This window comes from Lissotriton vulgaris, chromosome 12 (genome assembly GCF_964263255.1).
Source record: "Lissotriton vulgaris chromosome 12, aLisVul1.2, whole genome shotgun sequence".
Lineage (NCBI taxonomy): Eukaryota > Metazoa > Chordata > Amphibia > Caudata > Salamandridae > Lissotriton > Lissotriton vulgaris.
In genome coordinates this window covers 246,387,579-246,409,412 of record NC_141700.1, presented here as the reverse complement: position 1 = coordinate 246,409,412, position 21,834 = coordinate 246,387,579, and the positions used below count along the sequence as shown (strand labels likewise).

At 45.5% G+C, this 21,834-nt stretch overlaps 1 protein-coding gene across 4 annotated transcripts in view; it reads left to right on the top strand.

Annotated features, from left to right (window-relative positions):
* LOC147673871 (receptor-interacting serine/threonine-protein kinase 2-like) overlaps positions 1–21,834 on the top strand; it is a 416,465-nt gene that overhangs the window by 351,396 nt on the left and 43,235 nt on the right. For 2 of the 4 annotated variants that reach the window (XR_015302639.1, XM_086947752.1), the window contains exons 10-11: positions 5,277–5,445; positions 20,547–20,738. Coding sequence is in view for 3 of the 4 variants with exons in the window: in XM_086947752.1 (XP_086803878.1) it covers positions 5,277–5,445; positions 20,547–20,738 (361 nt within the window). In the remaining variant the exon portion in view is untranslated. The remainder of the gene's footprint in view (positions 1–5,276; positions 5,446–20,546; positions 20,739–21,834) is intronic. The other 2 variants (XM_086947754.1, XM_086947753.1) reach the window with 2 other exon arrangements.

Genomic DNA, 21,834 nt, shown 5'->3' with positions numbered 1-21,834 from the left:
TCCTATCCATCTAACCCTCCTTGCCATTTTAATTTCATCAGCCAGCCGCTGTTCACCCCTCTGGGCTATCTGCATATTATTTGACAGCCAGTATAGTGCCTTGCTTATTAGTGACGAGGTTGACTCGGTTTGACCCGGTGGTAGGGTTGGTGTATTAGCTAGAACTAACACCAATGGCGATGCTTCAACTACAAATTGTGTTGAATCTTCTTCAGAACTAGGGGGCACTGTGACATGTGGTGGATCAATTAGTTGAACAATTGGGGCTTCTAGTGGCAAATCATTAATAATATGGTCAGTTTGCGGGCATTCCGGAAGAGTTGGCCCTGGTGGGGTAACTTCTGATGTTAACCCAGATTCATTATCTTCCTTTGGACAGTCGTGGCCCTTATTAACATTACTTTAAACATTTCCTATCGCATCTGCTAATACATTTTGTGTGCCTCCCAATTTCTTTATCTCCGCAGAAACTTTATCAATCTTGCTAATAAGTGGCTTGATAAGTGTCTGAATTTTTATTTCTAACAGCTCCGCTATTCTTGACATTAGGTCCTCATCCAATGTCTCCCTTAGATTGTTCTCCTCATGGTTCTGGCAAGTGCTTTTTGTCTTTGGCGGTGATGTAACCTTATTTTTTCCTGAACGTGACCCCCCACGTTTGTTTTGTAATCTACGACAGGCTCTAACTGCCCTCGAGGACTGCTTTACAGATGGTTCATTCTCCACTTCTTCTTTTTCTTCATCCACAATGACAGCCTGTGCATCTAAGCCATTATCCACATGTGGCTCAATGTCCGCCACATTTGCTGCACTAGAATCAATACTGACATTTACTGGGGAGTTTATTTCATGAGCATCATTGTTAGAGTCTAATAGCAGAGACTCATTTGTTTGTGAGGAAGTGGGTGGGCTCATGGGAGGGAGAATGGGTGACTGGGACAGTCCCAACGACTGTCTGCGCTCACTGTTTATCTTGTTAACCACTTGAACAAGGTAGTTTTCCATGGTGTTCTTTGGTGTTTCAGATCCCATGTGATGATTTCTTTTAGGCATAATTATACAAAGGTGTCTGATAGTCTTGCACCCACAACTCAATAAAATAACAAAATATAACTCTCAAGGTTTAAAAAAGAAAAGTCTTACTTCAGCACCTAGTACAGGTATCCAGCGGACTCATTTCCTGAATCGTAGTGGTGTTTTGTCTGCTAACAACTTCTCAACGAAGGCCCCCTCCTCTTTCCAAGCTCCTGGGTGATTTGGTGGCAGCTACAGACTACTTACCGACCCCCGTCTGGTAACTAGGACTTGGGAGGCGGTCAACCAAAGGCAATACAACTTCCACTGGCAGTGAGCTGGCTGGAACTAATCCCTGGTGCTCAGTGATGATTTTTAGGGAGGTGGCTTAGCCTGGCCTACTCGTGACGATGAGGGCCGTAGAGGGCCCGAACTTTGCCCGGGCTTTGCCCCGGGCGACCCGCGAAGCGGCGGTGGCAGGGAATTTATTGCGCCTCCTGGCGCGTTCTCCCCGCGTCTGGCGTCAGCTGTTGTGCGCCGCCGCGAGGCCTGCCGGGTGTTGTGGTCCCCCGGAGCGGCAGCGCGAAGTTTGTGCGTTTCTTGACTCTTGGCGGTGGCGGCTGGTGCCTGAGGCTGCTCCCAGTGACTCTCGGCGGTGGCGGCGGTAAGTTGGTCTCCCCCGCTCCGCCGCGGTGGCAGGGAATTTATTGCGCCTCCTGGCGCGTTCTCCCCGCGTCTGGCGTCAGCTGTTGCGCGCCGCCGCGAGGCCTGCCGGGTGTTGTGGTCCCCCGGAGCGGCAGCGCGAAGTTTGTGCGTTTCTTGACTCTTGGCGGTGGCGGCTGGTGCCTGAGGCTGCTCCCAGTGACTCTCGGCGGTGGCGGCGGTAAGTTGGTCTCCCCCGCTCCGCCGCGGTGGCAGGGAATTTATTGCGCCTCCTGGCGCGTTCTCCCCGCGTCTGGCGTCAGCTGTTGCGCGCCGCTGCGAGGCCTGCCGGGTGTTGTGGTCCCCCGGAGCGGCGGCGCAAAGTTTGTGCGTTTCTTGACTCTTGGGGGTGGCGGCTGGTGCCTGAGGCTGCTCCCAGTGACTCTCGGCGGTGGCGGCGGTAAGTTGGTCTTCTGTCTTACTTTCTGAAAATCAGAACATTGAGTCTCTGGGATCTGAGTGAATGCATAATAGAATGATCTGTGAATGAATAACAGCATCACAATCCAAAGAAGATGAGTACTGAACCTGAGTGAGGTACTTAAGGATTTTACAAAAATATTCATACAAATGGGCCAGATTGACCAACCTTTCACGCAATGCAGTGTAGCAAGGTCACTTACTGCAAAGCGTTCCATGAAAGGGAGAGAGCAGAAATACAGCATATATACTAAGATACGGCGTGCTTCTGGTCGCTCTTAGTGCTGGCAGCCGAACGCTAAGGCACACACCCTGGCAGAAGGGGAATTGTTTTTGCGCAGAAAGGGATACCTTCCTACACAAAAACAATCTCTCAAGGCATTTTGTCCTTCTATCTGTGCTGCAGATTGTAGCACACATAGAAAGAGTAACTAAAGAGGAGAAAAAAATATGTTTCCCCTTTTTGCTCCATCCTCTGGAAGGCGTAGCAATTTCACGCAATCCCAGGTGTCGTGAGTGCCTCACGGCCCTGAGTTGGTTCCCCCGTTTCTTAGCTTCAGTACACATTTGATATTTTACACGTTTTAGTCACATCACCTTTGGTAATGACCTTATTCATATTTTATTTAAGCTTTGATTGCATGATATTGTTCCAGGAATAAACTGTACAAGTTGTTTGTTTTAGTTGACCTTACCTCAAAATGTAATCTGTACATTCTGTTCAAGGCTAGGAACAGTACACAGTATGCTAGTACGTATGTTGCTCATCAGGAACTTCTAGCATTCATTTATCATGGTTGTACTGTTCATTATCTTTACCATGTTTATAATGCTGGTGAATTTGCATTGTTTAATCTGCCTAATTGTTACAGCTCATTCTCTCTATGCCAGACTACAATTGTGCAATAAATGTATTGAAAACGTAGTTCGTACTTCTCTTGTGTTTCACCTGGGCATGCATGAGTAATACAACAAAAGGGTGAGATCTGTTTCCGCGACTTCTCTGGGGAGTCCGAGTGTTATATTCAGGTTGCCCCCATCACCTTTCACCCTAACAGGGTTAGGAATTAGGTGTGGCACTGTGAGGCAGCCAGGAATTGGGCTGGCAGTTTCTCATGGTGTGGAAGGACTCAGTCCCTCATATTCTGAAGTTCTGTCATCCTATTACACAGTCCTATTATTATAGTGGGAACCGTATAATACAGGTTTATAAACCTTTGTAAATCTAGGATTGTGTGCAATCCATGGTTAAATGCATTGGAACACCCATGTCCCACCCATGGAACGCCTCTCAGAATGAAATGTAGCGCAATGTAATGCAAGCTGCTGCATTACATTACCTTTGTTTTACAAAGCCACGCAGGTTATCGCAAATCGCCCCTTGCAGTGCTTTGTACATATCTACTAGTATTTCACATCATAGATGCCCCACAAAAGTGGAGCAACCATGACGCAAAATGTTTGTAAATCTGGCACAAAATGTTTTCCAGAAGTAAGCCAAGGGTTAGATCTAAGGAGTGACTCAAGATCTTGAAAACCAATATGAATATAGCCTCATTGTTTTGAATCTGATTTAATCAGTTGATAAATAAACAGTCATTGTCAGATGCCAGGGTTTTTCAGTCTAGCTAAGCACATATATACATAGTATTGACCAGTTATGAGATGCAAGTATGGCAGTGTTGAAATGTAGCCGTTTTTGGGAACATCATATCAAAGGAGGGAGATTCATTATTAATTGTTGAGTAGACACAGACTGGCCTGAGTTCTGGAAAGGTGAAGTACAAGTAAAAGGTGGGTTGGGGTGGGGTGTCCATCGGGTCATTTTTCAAAAGTTGATATATGTTTTTAAAGTAACTACAGAAATGATTAATGGTATTTGTTTCTCAATTTCTGTACATTTAATGAACTTTAATGAGAAGCAAGGCCAGCCAACATGTATAGCACACATACTCCAGATTCCTTATTCACACCGCACATTGGTACTACAAAAGTAATGACTTGAAAATGGCGATGAATTTCATGCATTTATTAGCCTGATTTTTAGTTTGTTTTGCATGATTTCTATCTGCCAGGGTGGCAGGTTTACAAATTCCCACAAGGTAGTGGTAGTTTTAAGCCGTTAATATTAAGGTTCATCTACCAGAGTGAAGGAGGTTTCCAGACAAAAGTGGCTCTAAACACTTTAGGAAATGCCATGTTTTGGAGAAATATTTTTGTGGGAAATATGTCAGTATTAATGCATGGGGAGATGTCATCAGTAAATGCAGAGATATACCCAAAGCAGAGTACACTGATAGTGCGCACATAGTAGTCTCCCTAATAATAAGGGAGTATATCTGAGTTTGCTGAGTGCACCATACCTACCTTTTTCTGAAGATCACTTACCATTTTTATTGCCAGCTTTCATTGAGTCCCGACAGACAACAATCAGCCTAAAATAGGCCGCAGTTCCCAAACAACAGACAGAGTTACTTCGATGGTAAAGCCAGTGCTGTCTCTGTTGGCAGCATGTCTACCACATATGAGACCCTAAATTCATCAATAATACCTCTGGAGGTGCAGACACTAATTTCACCATTTTGTTTCTGGACTTGCCTTTACAGTACCCTTCAAAAACAGGCTCTTGGTGCTAATGATTCCTATTTTGTCATGCACCAAAGGAGTAATTTTGAAAGCATTATAAGGCGACTAGGAAGGAACTTATAAACAAATTTACTGTCAACGTTATGGTAATTACCTTAAAATTCTTCTTTATGCAAACATGCCATTAATATGGCTAAATGAATACAAATATATCCACAGGTCCCCTGGAGTATGACAGGCAAATGGGATGCACCTCATTTTATCTCAAAGTTCAGGTACTCTCCTCACCGATTGGTCTTTATGAATCAGACAGAAAATAGTGTCTAGGTGTAAAATGATTCACATTCAAAACAGTAAAAATTTGTATGAGTTGCAAAAGTCAGTGTGCTGCTAAATGAATGATGATTTATTATTCCGGCAAACGGAATGGCGACAACCTCTGCACATTTTCACCATGACAATGCTGACTTCAGAACCTCACTACAACACATTGAAGAATCCAAAATATTTAAAAAGTGTTTTTTAATTTAGAAATATGTTCTTTTTGATTAAAGATCTCCTATGGCCAGGCGAGCAGCAAGGTGATGCTCAAGCCGAAACCAGAATTCCGGACTCGAAGCATGACCGTCATACCTTTGGTTGACCAAGAACGCAGAATACTTGAAAATGGAATCTCTTTGAGGAGTACACGTAATTCATTTCCGCAGACTGAAAAGAGACACGGTAAGAAGAGATTCTGAACAATGTACAAGGGCTGCACATATTGCATCTTTAGGAAGCAATGATTGGAGGACCCCATCCGAAACACATTTAGCAATAGCAGGCTATATGCAGTGCATTGGACTAGGGATGGACATTGGCAAAGGGAGCTCCTAAATCTTGATTCCTGGTGGAGACATCACACGTAGCTGTAGGGTGGGGGAGTGTTTGAGAGGAAACATGGAGGAAGAGGGAGTTGGAAGGTGAAGCCTATGGATTGGAGGGTATCGTCTACAACTGAAGTTGAAGAGTAGAGTTTAGTTCAAGTACAGTTTGAATAAATGAGTTTTCAATGCCCTTCTGAAGGAAAGTCGGGTTGGTTTGGTTCTTAGTTGTTTGGGTAACAAGTTTCACAATCAACTTGCAATTACTATACATTGGCCATCTCTGTGACATTGGTGCTTTTTGGGCTTCTTCACCACAGGTGTGCACTCCTGTTCTCTAGGATACGTGGTTCTACAAATGTTAGATCCATTTGAGGCGATGAGGCAAACTTGCCAAAATGTGGGCATAGGTGTTGTTAATGTTTGGTAGATTTCAGCCTATAAACCTTTATCGGAGAGGCAATCAGTCCTCTCTTTTATCAGGCCGCCCAGGATATTGCAGAACTAGTCGATTTAGAGGCACAAAAACAGGAATTTAGCGGCGCAAAAACTGAAATTTGAAACAGTAAATCTTTTTTTTCTTTAAAGACCGAATTCTTTCTTATTTTTTAAAAATATTGCCTCCAGTGGGTCCCGCTGCATGCCTACAAGGATTCAGAAAAGGGGGTGGTGATGAACAGAGTGTCTGAATTAAGCAGACCACTCTTACCCAGTCCAAAGATCCGGGCTTGATCCATCACCGCTTTTTAGCTCACTGCACCATCCCAGCTCAGAACTTGGCTATATGCAAATTAGTCTGACCCTGGCCCAGTGCATCATGGGAACAGGGCAGACCAAACTACCAAGCCAATTCTTATACTGGGAAGGAAACAAGCTACCGGGGACCGGTTTCTGGCATTTCAGCCGTCTTCGGCCCGGCTTGCTTGAATCCTGATGGTGCAATGAGCAAGGGACTCACATCTGAGTATACCCTTCCACGCTTATGGTGGACAAAAATGATTCAGAAAAGGGGGTGGTGATGAACAGAGTGTCTGAATTAAGCAGACCACTCTTACCCAGTCCAAAGATCCGGGCTTGATCCATCACCGTTTTTTAGCTCACTGCACCATCCCAGCTCAGAACTTGGCTATATGCAAATTAGTCTGACCCTGGCCCAGTGCATCATGGGAACAGGGCAGACCAAACTACCAAGCCAATTCTTATACTGGGAAGGAAACAAGCTACCGGGGACCGGTTTCTGGCATTTCAGCCGTCTTCGGCCCGGCTTGCTTGAATCCTGATGGTGCAATGAGCAAGGGACTCACATCTGAGTATACCCTTCCACGCTTATGGTGGACAAAAATGATTCAGAAAAGGGGGTGGTGATGAACAGAGTGTCTGAATTAAGCAGACCACTCTTACCCAGTCCAAAGATCCGGGCTTGATCCATCACCGTTTTTTAGCTCACTGCACCATCCCAGCTCAGAACTTGGCTATATGCAAATTAGTCTGACCCTGGCCCAGTGCATCATGGGAACAGGGCAGACCAAACTACCAAGCCAATTCTTATACTGGGAAGGAAACAAGCTACCGGGGACCGGTTTCTGGCATTTCAGCCGTCTTCGGCCCGGCTTGCTTGAATCCTGATGGTGCAATGAGCAAGGGACTCACATCTGAGTATACCCTTCCACGCTTATGGTGGACAAAAATGATTCAGAAAGGGGGGTGGTGATGAACAGAGTGTCTGAATTAAGCAGACCACTCTTACCCAGTCCAAAGATCCGGGCTTGATCCATCACCGTTTTTTAGCTCACTGCACCATCCCAGCTCAGAACTTGGCTATATGCAAATTAGTCTGACCCTGGCCCAGTGCATCATGGGAACAGGGCAGACCAAACTACCAAGCCAATTCTTATACTGGGAAGGAAACAAGCTACCGGGGACCGGTTTTTGGCATTTCAGCCGTCTTCGGCCCGGCTTGCTTGAATCCTGATGGTGCAATGAGCAAGGGACTCACATCTGAGTATACCCTTCCACGCTTATGGTGGACAGAAATGATTCAGAAAAGGGGGTGGTGATGAACAGAGTGTCTGAATTAAGCAGACCACTCTTACCCAGTCCAAAGATCCGGGCTTGATCCATCACCGTTTTTTAGCTCACTGCACCATCCCAGCTCAGAACTTGGCTATATGCAAATTAGTCTGACCCTGGCCCAGTGCATCATGGGAACAGGGCAGACCAAACTACCAAGCCAATTCTTATACTGGGAAGGAAACAAGCTACCGGGGACCGGTTTCTGGCATTTCAGCCGTCTTCGGCCCGGCTTGCTTGAATCCTGATGGTGCAATGAGCAAGGGACTCACATCTGAGTATACCCTTCCACGCTTATGGTGGACAAAAATGATTCAGAAAAGGGGGTGGTGATGAACAGAGTGTCTGAATTAAGCAGACCACTCTTACCCAGTCCAAAGATCCGGGCTTGATCCATCACCGTTTTTTAGCTCACTGCACCATCCCAGCTCAGAACTTGGCTATATGCAAATTAGTCTGACCCTGGCCCAGTGCATCATGGGAACAGGGCAGACCAAACTACCAAGCCAATTCTTATACTGGGAAGGAAACAAGCTACCGGGGACCGGTTTCTGGCATTTCAGCCGTCTTCGGCCCGGCTTGCTTGAATCCTGATGGTGCAATGAGCAAGGGACTCACATCTGAGTATACCCTTCCACGCTTATGGTGGACAAAAATGATTCAGAAAAGGGGGTGGTGATGAACAGAGTGTCTGAATTAAGCAGACCACTCTTACCCAGTCCAAAGATCCGGGCTTGATCCATCACCGTTTTTTAGCTCACTGCACCATCCCAGCTCAGAACTTGGCTATATGCAAATTAGTCTGACCCTGGCCCAGTGCATCATGGGAACAGGGCAGACCAAACTACCAAGCCAATTCTTATACTGGGAAGGAAACAAGCTACCGGGGACCGGTTTCTGGCATTTCAGCCGTCTTCGGCCCGGCTTGCTTGAATCCTGATGGTGCAATGAGCAAGGGACTCACATCTGAGTATACCCTTCCACGCTTATGGTGGACAAAAATGATTCAGAAAAGGGGGTGGTGATGAACAGAGTGTCTGAATTAAGCAGACCACTCTTACCCAGTCCAAAGATCCGGGCTTGATCCATCACCGTTTTTTAGCTCACTGCACCATCCCAGCTCAGAACTTGGCTATATGCAAATTAGTCTGACCCTGGCCCAGTGCATCATGGGAACAGGGCAGACCAAACTACCAAGCCAATTCTTATACTGGGAAGGAAACAAGCTACCGGGGACCGGTTTCTGGCATTTCAGCCGTCTTCGGCCCGGCTTGCTTGAATCCTGATGGTGCAATGAGCAAGGGACTCACATCTGAGTATACCCTTCCACGCTTATGGTGGACAAAAATGATTCAGAAAAGGGGGTGGTGATGAACAGAGTGTCTGAATTAAGCAGACCACTCTTACCCAGTCCAAAGATCCGGGCTTGATCCATCACCGTTTTTTAGCTCACTGCACCATCCCAGCTCAGAACTTGGCTATATGCAAATTAGTCTGACCCTGGCCCAGTGCATCATGGGAACAGGGCAGACCAAACTACCAAGCCAATTCTTATACTGGGAAGGAAACAAGCTACCGGGGACCGGTTTCTGGCATTTCAGCCGTCTTCGGCCCGGCTTGCTTGAATCCTGATGGTGCAATGAGCAAGGGACTCACATCTGAGTATACCCTTCCACGCTTATGGTGGACAAAAATGATTCAGAAAAGGGGGTGGTGATGAACAGAGTGTCTGAATTAAGCAGACCACTCTTACCCAGTCCAAAGATCCGGGCTTGATCCATCACCGTTTTTTAGCTCACTGCACCATCCCAGCTCAGAACTTGGCTATATGCAAATTAGTCTGACCCTGGCCCAGTGCATCATGGGAACAGGGCAGACCAAACTACCAAGCCAATTCTTATACTGGGAAGGAAACAAGCTACCGGGGACCGGTTTCTGGCATTTCAGCCGTCTTCGGCCCGGCTTGCTTGAATCCTGATGGTGCAATGAGCAAGGGACTCACATCTGAGTATACCCTTCCACGCTTATGGTGGACAAAAATGATTCAGAAAAGGGGGTGGTGATGAACAGAGTGTCTGAATTAAGCAGACCACTCTTACCCAGTCCAAAGATCCGGGCTTGATCCATCACCGTTTTTTAGCTCACTGCACCATCCCAGCTCAGAACTTGGCTATATGCAAATTAGTCTGACCCTGGCCCAGTGCATCATGGGAACAGGGCAGACCAAACTACCAAGCCAATTCTTATACTGGGAATTCAAGCAAGCCGGGCCGAAGAGGCTGAAATGCCAGAAACCGGTCCCCGGTAGCTTGTCTCCTTTCTGGTGAAGAATTGGCTTGGTAGTTTGGTCTGCCCTGTTCCCATGATGCACTGGGCCAGGGACAGACTAATTTGCATATAGCCAGGTTCTGAGCTGGGATGGGGCAGTGAGATAAATAACGGTGATGGATCAAGCCCTGATCTTTGGACTGGGTAAGAGTGGTCTGCTTAATTCAGACACTCTGTTCATCACCACCCCCTTTCTGTATCGCATGCCTACAAGGGGCAGGCCCGAAGTCTGTCTTTTAAAAAAAAGAAAATTATATAGTGCCCCTGTGGGTACTGCCACATGCCCACGGGCGGCCGGCCTGAATTCTTTGTTTTTTTGGAAAAAAGACATAGTACCCCAGCGGGTCCCCCCACTTACAGGCAGCACCCCAAACTTTTTTTTTTTTTAAGAAAGTGTCTCAGAGGGTCCTGCCACATGCCCACAAGTGTTATGTCCGATTTATTTCTTCTTTTAAAAAGAAATAGTGCCCCAGTGGGTACTGTGGCGTGCCCACGGGTGGTGGGCCCACATATTACTATTTTAAAAAAATGTATTGTGCCCCAGCGGGTCTCACCGCATGCTCACAGATGGCGGGATGGAATTCTTCCATTTAAAAAAATATATATTGCCTCCTGTAGATCTTGCCGCATGCCCCTGGGTGGTGGGCCTGAATTCTTTCTTTGCTTTTAAAGAGTGCCCCTGCATTCACACCATCCACTTTCAGCCTGTGGATGGTGGGAGTGCTAAGGGCTGGGGAAGAGGAGCAGAGAAACTGCATATCTTGCTGGCCCAAACAAAACTTTGTTGCTATTTGGTGTCCCTGTCCGAGCAGAGGTAGTGTTCTCCAGGCACTTCCAGGCAGGGGAATGCAATGCAGCAGGTGAGTAAACAAAGACTTCTACTGCTCGCTGACCCCCTCCTTTTATTTGACTCAGTGGTCAACGCTGGGCCAATAAAAGTGATTTCGTAGGCACTTATGTAAAAAGTGCAGCCTTTTTACAAAACTGCTTATTTCAAAAAAAAATTCACAAATCGCGAAATCCTGGAGGGTCTGTTTCAATGAAGCAATGGCCTTTTGTAATGCAGCCTTCTCAAGGCACAACTCTGCAGGTGTAGTTTGAGAAACGAGAGCTAATAGAGCATATAGTTCACTCTTCACAGTACCAAGTTCAGACCACATGCATCCCGTCGCTCTGCACAAAGTTGGGAAGGCCAGAAATTCAGTGTTCACAAGCCTACCCAAACCTGCAGTAGCAACAATACCACACTGCATAAATGTAGGCTATGAAGTCTTTAATAATCACAATAGGTAGTAACAGTGGTAAAATCTTTCTTAGTGTCTAATCATTGGAGCACTTCACAACAAGTGGCGCATCAAAACTTCTCCTGAATCCTATCCGCACAACTCTTTTGCCTAAATGTAGCTGTTCACAGATGCACTAGGAAGTGAAATGGAAAACATACATGAACAATGTGCTCTAACTGGCAGTACAGATAGAAAATGTTAATACCATACAGAGTCCCATACACGTCCAGTCTTACAGAATGTGGACACCCTTGAGGTAATGACATGAGTCTGTTAGGAAAGCATTCTTTTTTAGGTCAAGCCCAGCGGCAGCGTGCGTCCACTGCTCGCTCTGCGAGGCATGCTGTATTAGGGTATGCACTGGAAGCCCTTCCCACTCTCCACCCACATTTGTCATTGGCTTGTGTCATTGTCCTTCGTAAATGCTGGCTTCCGATTCATTATGAGGTTTGTTAGTCCTTCCTTGGTACCCCCTTGTCTCCATTTGCTACCGCCCATATTGACTGGACCTTTTACTTGGCTCGTAAATAGGTCTGCATTATCTAGTGGGTGAGCACTATTTTCTTTAATGGTCTTTACCGATTCCACCCACACAACACCGCAGCTCACTTCTTCATTTTTGTTATATTTTGTTTGAAATTTGCAGCACGGTCCGCTTTAGTCACCGTGTTGCTTTACTTATTTAATTGGCAGCACAGCAGCCCGCTTTTACCTTGTTATGTCATTTTTTGTGATTTTCAGTGTGTTCCGCTTTCACTTTGGCAGCCACGCTTCTTTATTTAATTAATGTGCACAAGCGGTAACAGCCTGCTGTCAAGCCTTGCATTTTGCCCATTTTACACATTTTGCTTTAAACACATGACATTCTTAAAGTGAAAGTGTGCATGGTGCGCTGCAAATACAAACAAGCAGCCACCAGAACAAAAGGAGTGCAAAGCAATGGAACACAGACGTCGGCAATAGCGGTCGCTTGTTAGTATTTGCAGCGCACCAAATGCCCTTTCACTTTAAAAATAGTTGTCGTCCTTCACACCACGTCATATGTAGAATGCCTATCCAAATAGTCTCTTATGATGCGCTTTACGGAGCCCACGCCACTATAAACAAGGCCATTATGCTAAGACTACGTTGCTGTCCTCTTTGTTGTCTCCTTTAGTGAGGTCATTTTTGAAAATGTGAGACCTATTGCATTGCAAATTCATGTTTTAATAATGGTGCTGTTATGGGCTGTGATTTTATGGTGGTTGTGGTTATTATGCTCACATTGCATGGTAGAATTATAAGCTAGCGGTAGTATTTTTGCAGGTCAGTTGAGACTAATATCAAGCTTGGAACAATTATGTATTGGTATGGGACACTGGTTACTGAAGTCACTTGAAAATTGCCACTCAAGCAATAAATCAAGTCGTATTTGTAGAGCATGCTCTAGTCACCCGAGAGGGTATCCAGAGGATTGCTGTGGGTCTTCAGTCGAAGAGCCAGTTCTTGCGCCCTTTACTTAAATCGGTCAACGATGGCGAGATGCAGAGGGAGAAGACGTTCCAGGCTTAGGCGGCCAGATGGGAGAAGGAGCATCCTCTGGCACGGCAGCAACATCTGCGGGTTCTGTGCAAGGGTGAGGTGTGTGAAGCGGAGGTTCCTGGGGGAGTCAGTGAAAGTGAAGGCAGTGGTTCATGTAGTTGGGCCCTTATTCGTGGAGGGCTTTGTAGACGTGGGTCAGGAGCTTCAAATGGTATCTCTTCTGGGCCTGGAGTCAGTGGAGGTCTTTCAGGTGCTGGGTGATGTGGATTCTCTTGGGCAGGTTGAGGATCGGTCTAGTGGCTGCATTCTGGATCGTCTGGCGTCTTTGTATGAGTTTGGTTGTGGTGCCTGCATAGAGTGTGTTGCCATAGTTCAGTTTGCTGGTGATGAGGGCCTGCATTACCATCATCTTGGTGCTGGTGGAGAGCCACTTGAAGATCATGCAGAGCGTGTGGAAGAAGGCTGAGGAGACAGCTTTAACCTGACGTTTGTGGAGAGTTTGCTGTTGAGGATGATGCTGAGTTTGCGGGCATGGTCTGCTGACGGGGTGGGTCTGAGTTCCGACGGCCACCAGGAGTATTTCCAGAGGGCGGTGTGTTTGCTGAAGATGAGAACTTCAGTCTTGTTCATTTTGAGCTTCAGGCAGTTGTCCTTCATCCAGGCTGAGATATTCTTCATACAGTTGTGGAAGTTTGTCTTCATTGAGGTGGGGTCAGGTGAGGGGACGAGCTGGGTTTCATTAGCGTATGAGATGATGCTGATGTCGTGCGATCTGACAATGTCTGCGAGTGGTGCCATGCCACTGATTAAACAGTGTGGAGTTCTAGCAAATGTGATTGTGCTCGCTGTTGGCACTAACCTCAATTATTGGTCCGTTTATGATGATTTGGGGTACATAGGTACCAATTACAAATATTTGGCCATTGAGCTCAACTTCTCTTGTAACTGGCTAGGCACCCTATCCTTTTATCACCAATACTTCCGGGACAAAGAGCCTTAAAATACGTTGTTCAAAATCTTTCATTTCCCAACGATTATTTGTGCTGTAACCCTCCTCTTTAGAAAATGTAATTTAATTTCTATACAGGCTTTTGCTAATGTGACTAATCCTAGTGTGCAGTAAAATACACAGTTTTGCCCTCACAGTTTAATATTTTACTTGGAGGTAAATCCACCCTCAAACACTATGTGAAGTTGTCCTGAACACCCTATAATGCCTGATCAACATTTCTTCCATTATCTTTCAATAGTTCAAGATTAACGGTTCAAAATGATATTTGTTATATTTATCAGTGAATGTTAGTGCTTTGATAGGTGGCACTTCATATTATAACTGGTTTCACGTGCAATCATCACAAGTTGCATCTGCCTCAAATGTATCATGTTGTAACAACTAAACCTTTTCAAACTTTATACGGTGTTGAAAAATGTCACCTCTTTTGCTATCTCCTCAAAACGTCTTCATGCTACCCTGGAAACAAGCATCCTACTGCCTACCTAAAATGGAATAAAATGACCCCTCCCCCTAAAGAGTTCCTTAAAAGGACCACATCAATCTAGATAGCGCCTTCTTTGTCCTCTGGGAAGCAAAACACCTTGGTTCTTGTCTCTAAATTAGAGTCATTATTTACTTTTTTTTTTTTTTTAAACCTTTATTGCAGCATTCATAAGGTACAAGTATGGGCCTACAACCACGGGGGCCGGCCGCTAAACAAAAGTGAAACCTGATTTATCAGTATTTAACACAGCTCCTCAGCCGACAACCCTGAGGTACGGCAGCAATTAAGAATGGATCTTCATTTTATATTATTTAAATTAACGGATCAGGTGCCATACAATATGAGCAATATGAGCAATAGGACACGGGGACAGGCCAGGAAATCAGGATATGCAGATAAAAGAACCATACATGGGACTACGGCGTTAAGACTTACGATTCAGAGATCACAACAGTGCAATATACATTTCCGTAGACGCGAGTGCTCAGGGCCTGCCCACCCAAGGTGCGACCGGACGTAAATCCAAGGCACTAAATACCAGATCTCGATAAGGCAAAATAGAGCACTAACCATACTGATCCAAAGGAATAAAGGGAAGGGAGGAAAGAAAGGCCATAGAAAATAAGAAAGGCAAAATAAAATAAAAAACTCCAACCCTCCACCCTGCACCCCTGCCGATGGCTATAGCCTAACCCCACTAGCAGCGTGCCTGTCGCCCACTAACCTAAACCCTACAAGAAAGGAAAGAAGAAAAAGAGTGGAGGAGGGCATGGTCATACGATGTTCCCGACCCCTAGTCCCCCCGCCCAACACAGATACCCCCTGTAGCGAAGGACGGATGTCGAGCTACTCCTACAAAGGACCACAGGGGGTACCTTGATACACCGCCCAGCCTTATTATTCAAACAGTTGCGATTCAGGCGCCAATAACAGTAGTTCCAAATCATCCCGATGTAATGAACTTAACCCTGACCCTTCCGAACCAGCACACCGACCCTCCCCAGCGAGACCCTTGAGCACACATACAAGTCATAAATGAGACGGAAGCCATAGAAAGTCAAGCCATTACCACTTGTAGCTGATAACTCTACTAAAAGTTCAAGCACTAAAAGTGTCCTTCCCCGCGCTGGGCCGTCGCGATGTTTCTCGTCCCGGAATCGTAGAATCTCCAAAGGAGGAAGAGACCACCACACGATGAGGGGAGAGTCTATGGCACAGGTCTCCGGGGGGGGAACGCCACACGATACTTCCAAAGTCAATGACGATGTAAGGTACCATGACACACTCACGGCCTCGGGGACACAATCTTCCAGAGCGCCATCCATTGGTTCTAATATTCGCTTCTCTACTTGTTCCCTCACGGGTTCCTCACACAAAGGCAAAATGGCCGCTGCATGAACGGCTGTAGAATGCTGATTCAACCGTAGGGCACGGTCCGGGGCCTCGAGCAGAATCCCAGTTAGGCATGCATCCATGTTAGTTAAGGACTCATCCATTTGCGAATGAAACACCCAAAGTTCCGACAGTATCGATCTTAACGTCAGCCCTGATGTCGTTTGATCCATTTTAGCAAGTTCGGTACCAGGCTCGATCAGCTCCCCGTGTGAAACTGGCATTTCCAGGTGGGGCGAACAGGATCGCAAGAGGGCAAGCGTAAACGGTGACTCGCTGTTATCCACAGCCGCGGTGACTCGGCGGAACACCGCTGGCTGGGGTCCCGACCCGCAGAGACCCCGCAGAAATCTATGCCAGGTCCGCGGGACGGGGAACCCCACCTTCAGTCAGCAAGCAGGTCACCTCTTTCTCGATGCTGGGATAGGAAGACAATCGCCACCAAATTCGGGCATAGGTGAAGATTCCAATACGATCGACCCGACCCTGCCAAGGTCCCCAGCCGATGTTGTTGAACTGCAGCCCAGCCTTGCCGATACTCGAGGCCCCGGCTTCACCGTCGGAACAGGCCACAATCTTCAACACGGTGTAAGTTTGTTAAATCAGCAGATAAAAACATCGGGATTTCGCCATCGGAGTGAGGAACGCTTCATACAAGCAGGGGCTGGGCATGAGGTCAGGATATCGTACAGGATCTTGCGGCGGAATACGGAGATCGGCGGAGCCGGGAACCTAAGCAGCCATCTTGTTTGCCGTCGTAGCTCCTCCCTACCCATTATTTACTTTTACGGTGACATTTGGGCCTTTTTTGCTGTCTCTTGGGCTTTGGGGGCTGGTCACCTTACCCCTCCCCCCCATAGCGCTCCTCCTCTTCAACTTGTTGCTTCTGGGATAGAATTTAGGGGCATATTAGCAAGAACCTTGTTAAAATGATCGCTGTTTTAGCGGCAGGAAACTGCCACTAAAACGGCGATAATGGGCTTGCTAATATGCGTTACAGAATTCCAATAGAAGCCCAGGTTAGATGTCCTGCACATCTAACCTGGGCTTCTATTGGAATTCTATAACGCATATTAGCAAGCCCATTATCGCAGTTTTAACGGCAGTTTCCTGCCGCTAAAACGGCGAAAATTTTAACGAGGTTCTTGCTAATATGCCCCCAGGTTTTTCATTTGGGCTGACGGCTTTACTCAATCTATGGCACCATCGAAGTTGATAAAGAAGGAAAACGGACCCCTCCAACAGATCCTATGCAGTTTTGCCCAATTGTGACAGTGTACACCCCTGATGGACACCTCCCATACCTCCTGGGAAGCCAGTCCAATCTATTAGCAAATTCTAACTACCCTATCAAATCTTCAAATATCTGCCACATCTGCTTTGCAAAAGGCCATTTCCCAGCCTAGGAGAGAAATCATTCAATTACATACTTGGCTGTTAAGGGTCCTAATATTAAAGAAATACGTTATAGTGCCTCTACTAAGAATCATCAAAGAGAAAAGCAATCACAATGACACACCCACCAATCCCGTGCACTCTCCTTTCTCGACTAGATGTTATAATGTTTCTTTATTTTTTGCAGTATTTTACCGATTGTAATTAGTATCCTCAAAGGTGTGTGTCCTGTTAATTATCACTTCGTTTTTGATGTTCTGTACAACTCTCTCAATGTACAACAGCTATTCTTGCCCTACAGTATGAAAAATTCCTTTGGCTGCCAAATTCATAAATGATTGCCTTCCTAAGTGGCAATTGCTAGTCATATGCTTCAATGGTTTACCAAAGAAGAATGTTTTGTCCACCTTAGCCTATAGGTATGCTGCCCTCACACTTTCTTAAGTTCACATTACTCTGCTTCATTGTACGGAAACAAGCTTTTTGTTACTATCTGATGATTTTTCGACTCTGAGTGTGCCCTGAAGCCTGCTAACCAGACCTCATTGCCAGTGTTCTAATCAATTACAAAATATATGTTTAATTGGATACACCAAGTTGGCAGGGACTGACTTACTTATGTTCCTAGTATATGATACCCAGGGTACCAAGAGCATGTAAGTCAGGCTGTCCACCCAGGGCTACAGCATTGTTTGAGACAAGGTACAAAATGGCGCCCATCCTCCCACTGCTGACTTGAGGGGCAGTTGTCACACTGCCAGTTCGATTACGCCATTACCATTAATGACATAGCCACCACTTCCCTAAATAATATATGTAAGTCTCCCCTAAGAAAGGCCTATAGAGCCCTAACACGGGGAACTGTATATTATTAAGTAGGACACATATTTTATATGTCTTAATGGCAAAACCCCTATTGTCATTTTGCTTGGCAAAAGTTAGTAGCCCCATTGGCTAACACAGTAAGGTTACCAAGGTGGTCCAGTGAGGTGGTAGAAAGGATGGGCGAGAATGTGTGTAAAAAGGAGCGGACTTATTAGAGAATTGTCCTTACTGTAGGATAAAAAGCAGTCTAGTAGAGAAGCATTAATGGAAACGGATCAGGTTACTAGTAAATCTCGTTCCCTGAGTAAGCAGTCCCGTGTGGTCTGTGGGAGAAGCGTCCTTTGGAAGTCGGTTGATCCGCCTCAGCCTGGCTAACTTCTGAATGGACCTGCGTAACTAGGTACTGTATGGTATCAAATTAATTGTAACATTAAACCTTCACTTTCACTATTCAAGTAAAACAGCTTTTAAAAAGTTGCCATTTTCTGACTCAGCTGGTTCAGCGGCCTAAAACGGGCTCTGGCCCACAGGCAGATTTCTGCCTCCATGGGGAGTAGTGTGATTGACTCCCAGGTTTTGGCACAATAGCAGCCCACTGCAGGGAGAGGTGTTACCTCCCCCTTGCAGGAAGCTATTCAGGGTGTTAGCCCAAAAGACAAGCCTCAAAGGCGAAGTCGTCTTTGGTGGTCAAATTGCGATAACACTCTAAAGGGGCTGCCCTTTGTTCTGGTAGACAGGCTAGAGACAGGGACAGAGAGGGAAGACCTATGCCCAAACTGTTTTTCCAGTGGGTGTGTAGCCCTTAGATAGCCACAACTCTAGAGTGGGCTACCAAGCTAATTACAGTCGAGGAAAGGTTCAGACATCTAGAGAGTGGCCAGAATAGTGCACTCTGGTATTGTCAGGTTCCACACATCACTGAAAACTTGTCACCAAGAGGGAGGGGGACTTGGTAGCCCATTGTCTAGTGACCACGTTGTCCCCTCAGGGCCCTTTTCTGGGATAAATATAGCACCCCTGTCATCCTGAACCTCAAAACATTGGTACAAGGACCGAAGAAGGACTGCCCTGCAGCCCCTTGGACCACACAAAGAGAGGCTACACCGTCTGCTGGACTGCACCACCTGCACCTTGGGCTAGTGAAGTTAGGACTGTACCTGTGGCTCTTGGGTCGGGAAAAAGTGGCACGCCAGTCCCAGACCGAAGCAGTGACTACAAGGGTCAGTTGGCTGTCCCTCTGGAACAGCACCAGGGACATTGAAGCTGAAGAAGCCCAAACCAGCGCGCTGCTAGCCACCAGAGAAGATTTGCTGCTAGCTGCTGTTGGGCGCCCCAAGAGACCGATCCATGATGGCCAAAATTTGCTCTCAAGTCATCCAGCCCCTTAGTACTGTCAGAGTCCAGATTGGTCGCCCAAGAGGGACACTAGCTCCCACTATAGGATTTCGCTGTGAAAGGAAACTGGTAGCCCAGCCGCAGCTGGCCTTCTACACTCTTGAAGCGGACTTCGTGGGAATCCGACTTCTGTTGCCGTAGTCACCCCACACGACCCACGGACCGAGGAATCACCACAAAGACATCCCTGTTGACCTCATAGCAACCATAGCATCCTTGTTCATTTTTTCATCCTGTATCCTCAGCATCAGGACCACTCCATTATTGTCTATGGCAGACGGACTGTAAAGGCAACATTGAAAACTTTAAATTGACCAATTCTTGTATGAGGTTGAATTAAAATTTGATAAAACCTTGAAAAAAAACTGTATCTCTGGAACCGTCTGGTGGATTTTGCTCATCCAGGCTTCTAAAAATTAATAACACTTTAATCTATTTTTATAAATTGATTTTGTGTTTCTTTTGTTTTGTGTGGCTTTCTTATTTTGTTGTGTTGTACTGTGTGCAAGCCCTGATGCCTGAAGCCATAGCTACCCTGGGTTGAGCGTAAGGGTGTTCAAATGAGCCTGACTGGACCTACGACTGTTTTTGTGAGTGTATTCCACTGTAAGGATACACAGCCATAACATTTATTACACCCAAATCCTCACAACCACCATTATGCTGCTAGTGTCTCAAACTGAATTCCTGTTTAACAATTCTACTCGTATTATTGAATTGTAAGGATCCTTTATAAAATGACTATTTCACTCCAGCCAAATTTGAAACTATGTTGTCGATTAATGCCCTAAATATTTCCTTTACTTGCCTGGTTGAATGTAACCAAAAATAGAGTTCTAGATGTCACACCTATATATTCAGCTCTTTTATGAAGTATCTCCAACTGTCATTTAACTACTCATAGCACTACCTCCCTTAATTTAAACAACCTAGGGAGGCTCCAATTTTAAACCAATTTAAAATGTCCTGCAAAGTGGAACATTCATGATTTTTAACAATAAAGTCTATAGGCCTCGTTTGTTTTCGCAAAGAAAGGTCACTGCAACTGGGACATTTGCTTCAAACCCACCCGTTAAAAGGGTAGCTTAGCCTCTTATCAGTTTATATGGTAACTTTTAATCAGACTTGCCAGGTGTCTGCTCTGAGTCATTGTCACTGTACCATCAACATATAGGCATCAGTATGTTATGTAATATTGTGTGTACGTTTCTCAGGCTATTGGGCTTATACATGTGTTGTTCTTGTTCTAGATAGTTCCGTGCCTTGCAGTCGAGGGCCAGCACTACAGCCGTCTTTTTCCACTCCTCCTACTAGCATTTGTAGGACCGGCCCCGCAGGAGCAGTTCCGTGTGGCAGGAGCACAGGGGATGCCCAGATTCCAGGACCCAGGCATAGTGTTCAGCAAAACGGTTCAAGCAATCAGCACTCAGAGACTTCTACAGGTCAGCCTTAAATCTGCTGTTCATGAAAGCACGCTGTCAAGATGCACTGCCGCCTTTGCGTTTCAGGTGCCTGTGCCAAGGGAAGACACCTAATATTGTTACCACTCTGTATTTAGAGGCACTTAAGCAAGTTCTTTACTGATTTCTAATTTTGCCTTGAACATGTATTCATCAGCTAGTTTTTAAATTGAAAAACAACAAGGTTCAGAGTGCCAGGAGTCAATCAAATATGAGGGGAACTAAGAAAAGCATAGGTGCCATTCCGAATAGCATGCTTTTAAAGATGATATATTAACAATGAATAGGTCAATAGGCACATACTATTTAGTGTCTTGTTGCCAAAGTATCCAATACAAAGACATGTCATTGCATTAAAAGCATTAGTGATCCATATTCAAGAATTGCCAGGGTTATGCAAGGGAAGTCTATGATTCTCATACATCTCCATGTCTAAGATTCACATAATGAGTGGCCTCTTAATTCCAATGGGCCAGTAATCCTTCTTAAGAAGTGACAAATGCTACTGATACCACAAATGTGACAGTATTAGCATTGTACCGTAGGTTATTTGTAATGAGATTATCATGCCATTCCCCTTTTTATTTTGGAGTATTGCAGTAGCGGGGTATTGGGATCCTAATGTTCCAATAATGCTTTTATAGTACTTATGTAATTATCCCCAGTGAGGGCATGATCCTCATCCCTCATAAAAGGGATGGATTCCAAATGTGTTGGTAGAGTGGGCATAATTAAATAGAAATTGGGAATAAACAGTTTAACACATGTAATTTATATATTTAGTTTTTATAAAAGAATCAACATTTTCATTCAGACATATATCCAGAAAAAAAGACTTGTAAAGAGGCCGATGACTTGATGATGAAAAATATTTATTTGTGATTGTTTCTTTGTATTTGTGGCAAAGTAGCCCAAAGCAGAACAGCCAACACATGTTTCCCCTGTCGCAGCAGACAGGCCTGGGTCCTTTTCAAGGCTGAAAAATACCATTCATAGATACAAACGGAAATGAAAGCTACTTACACATAAAAGTGAAAACAAAATAAAGTAAAGATGAGAACATAGTTAGACAATGTAA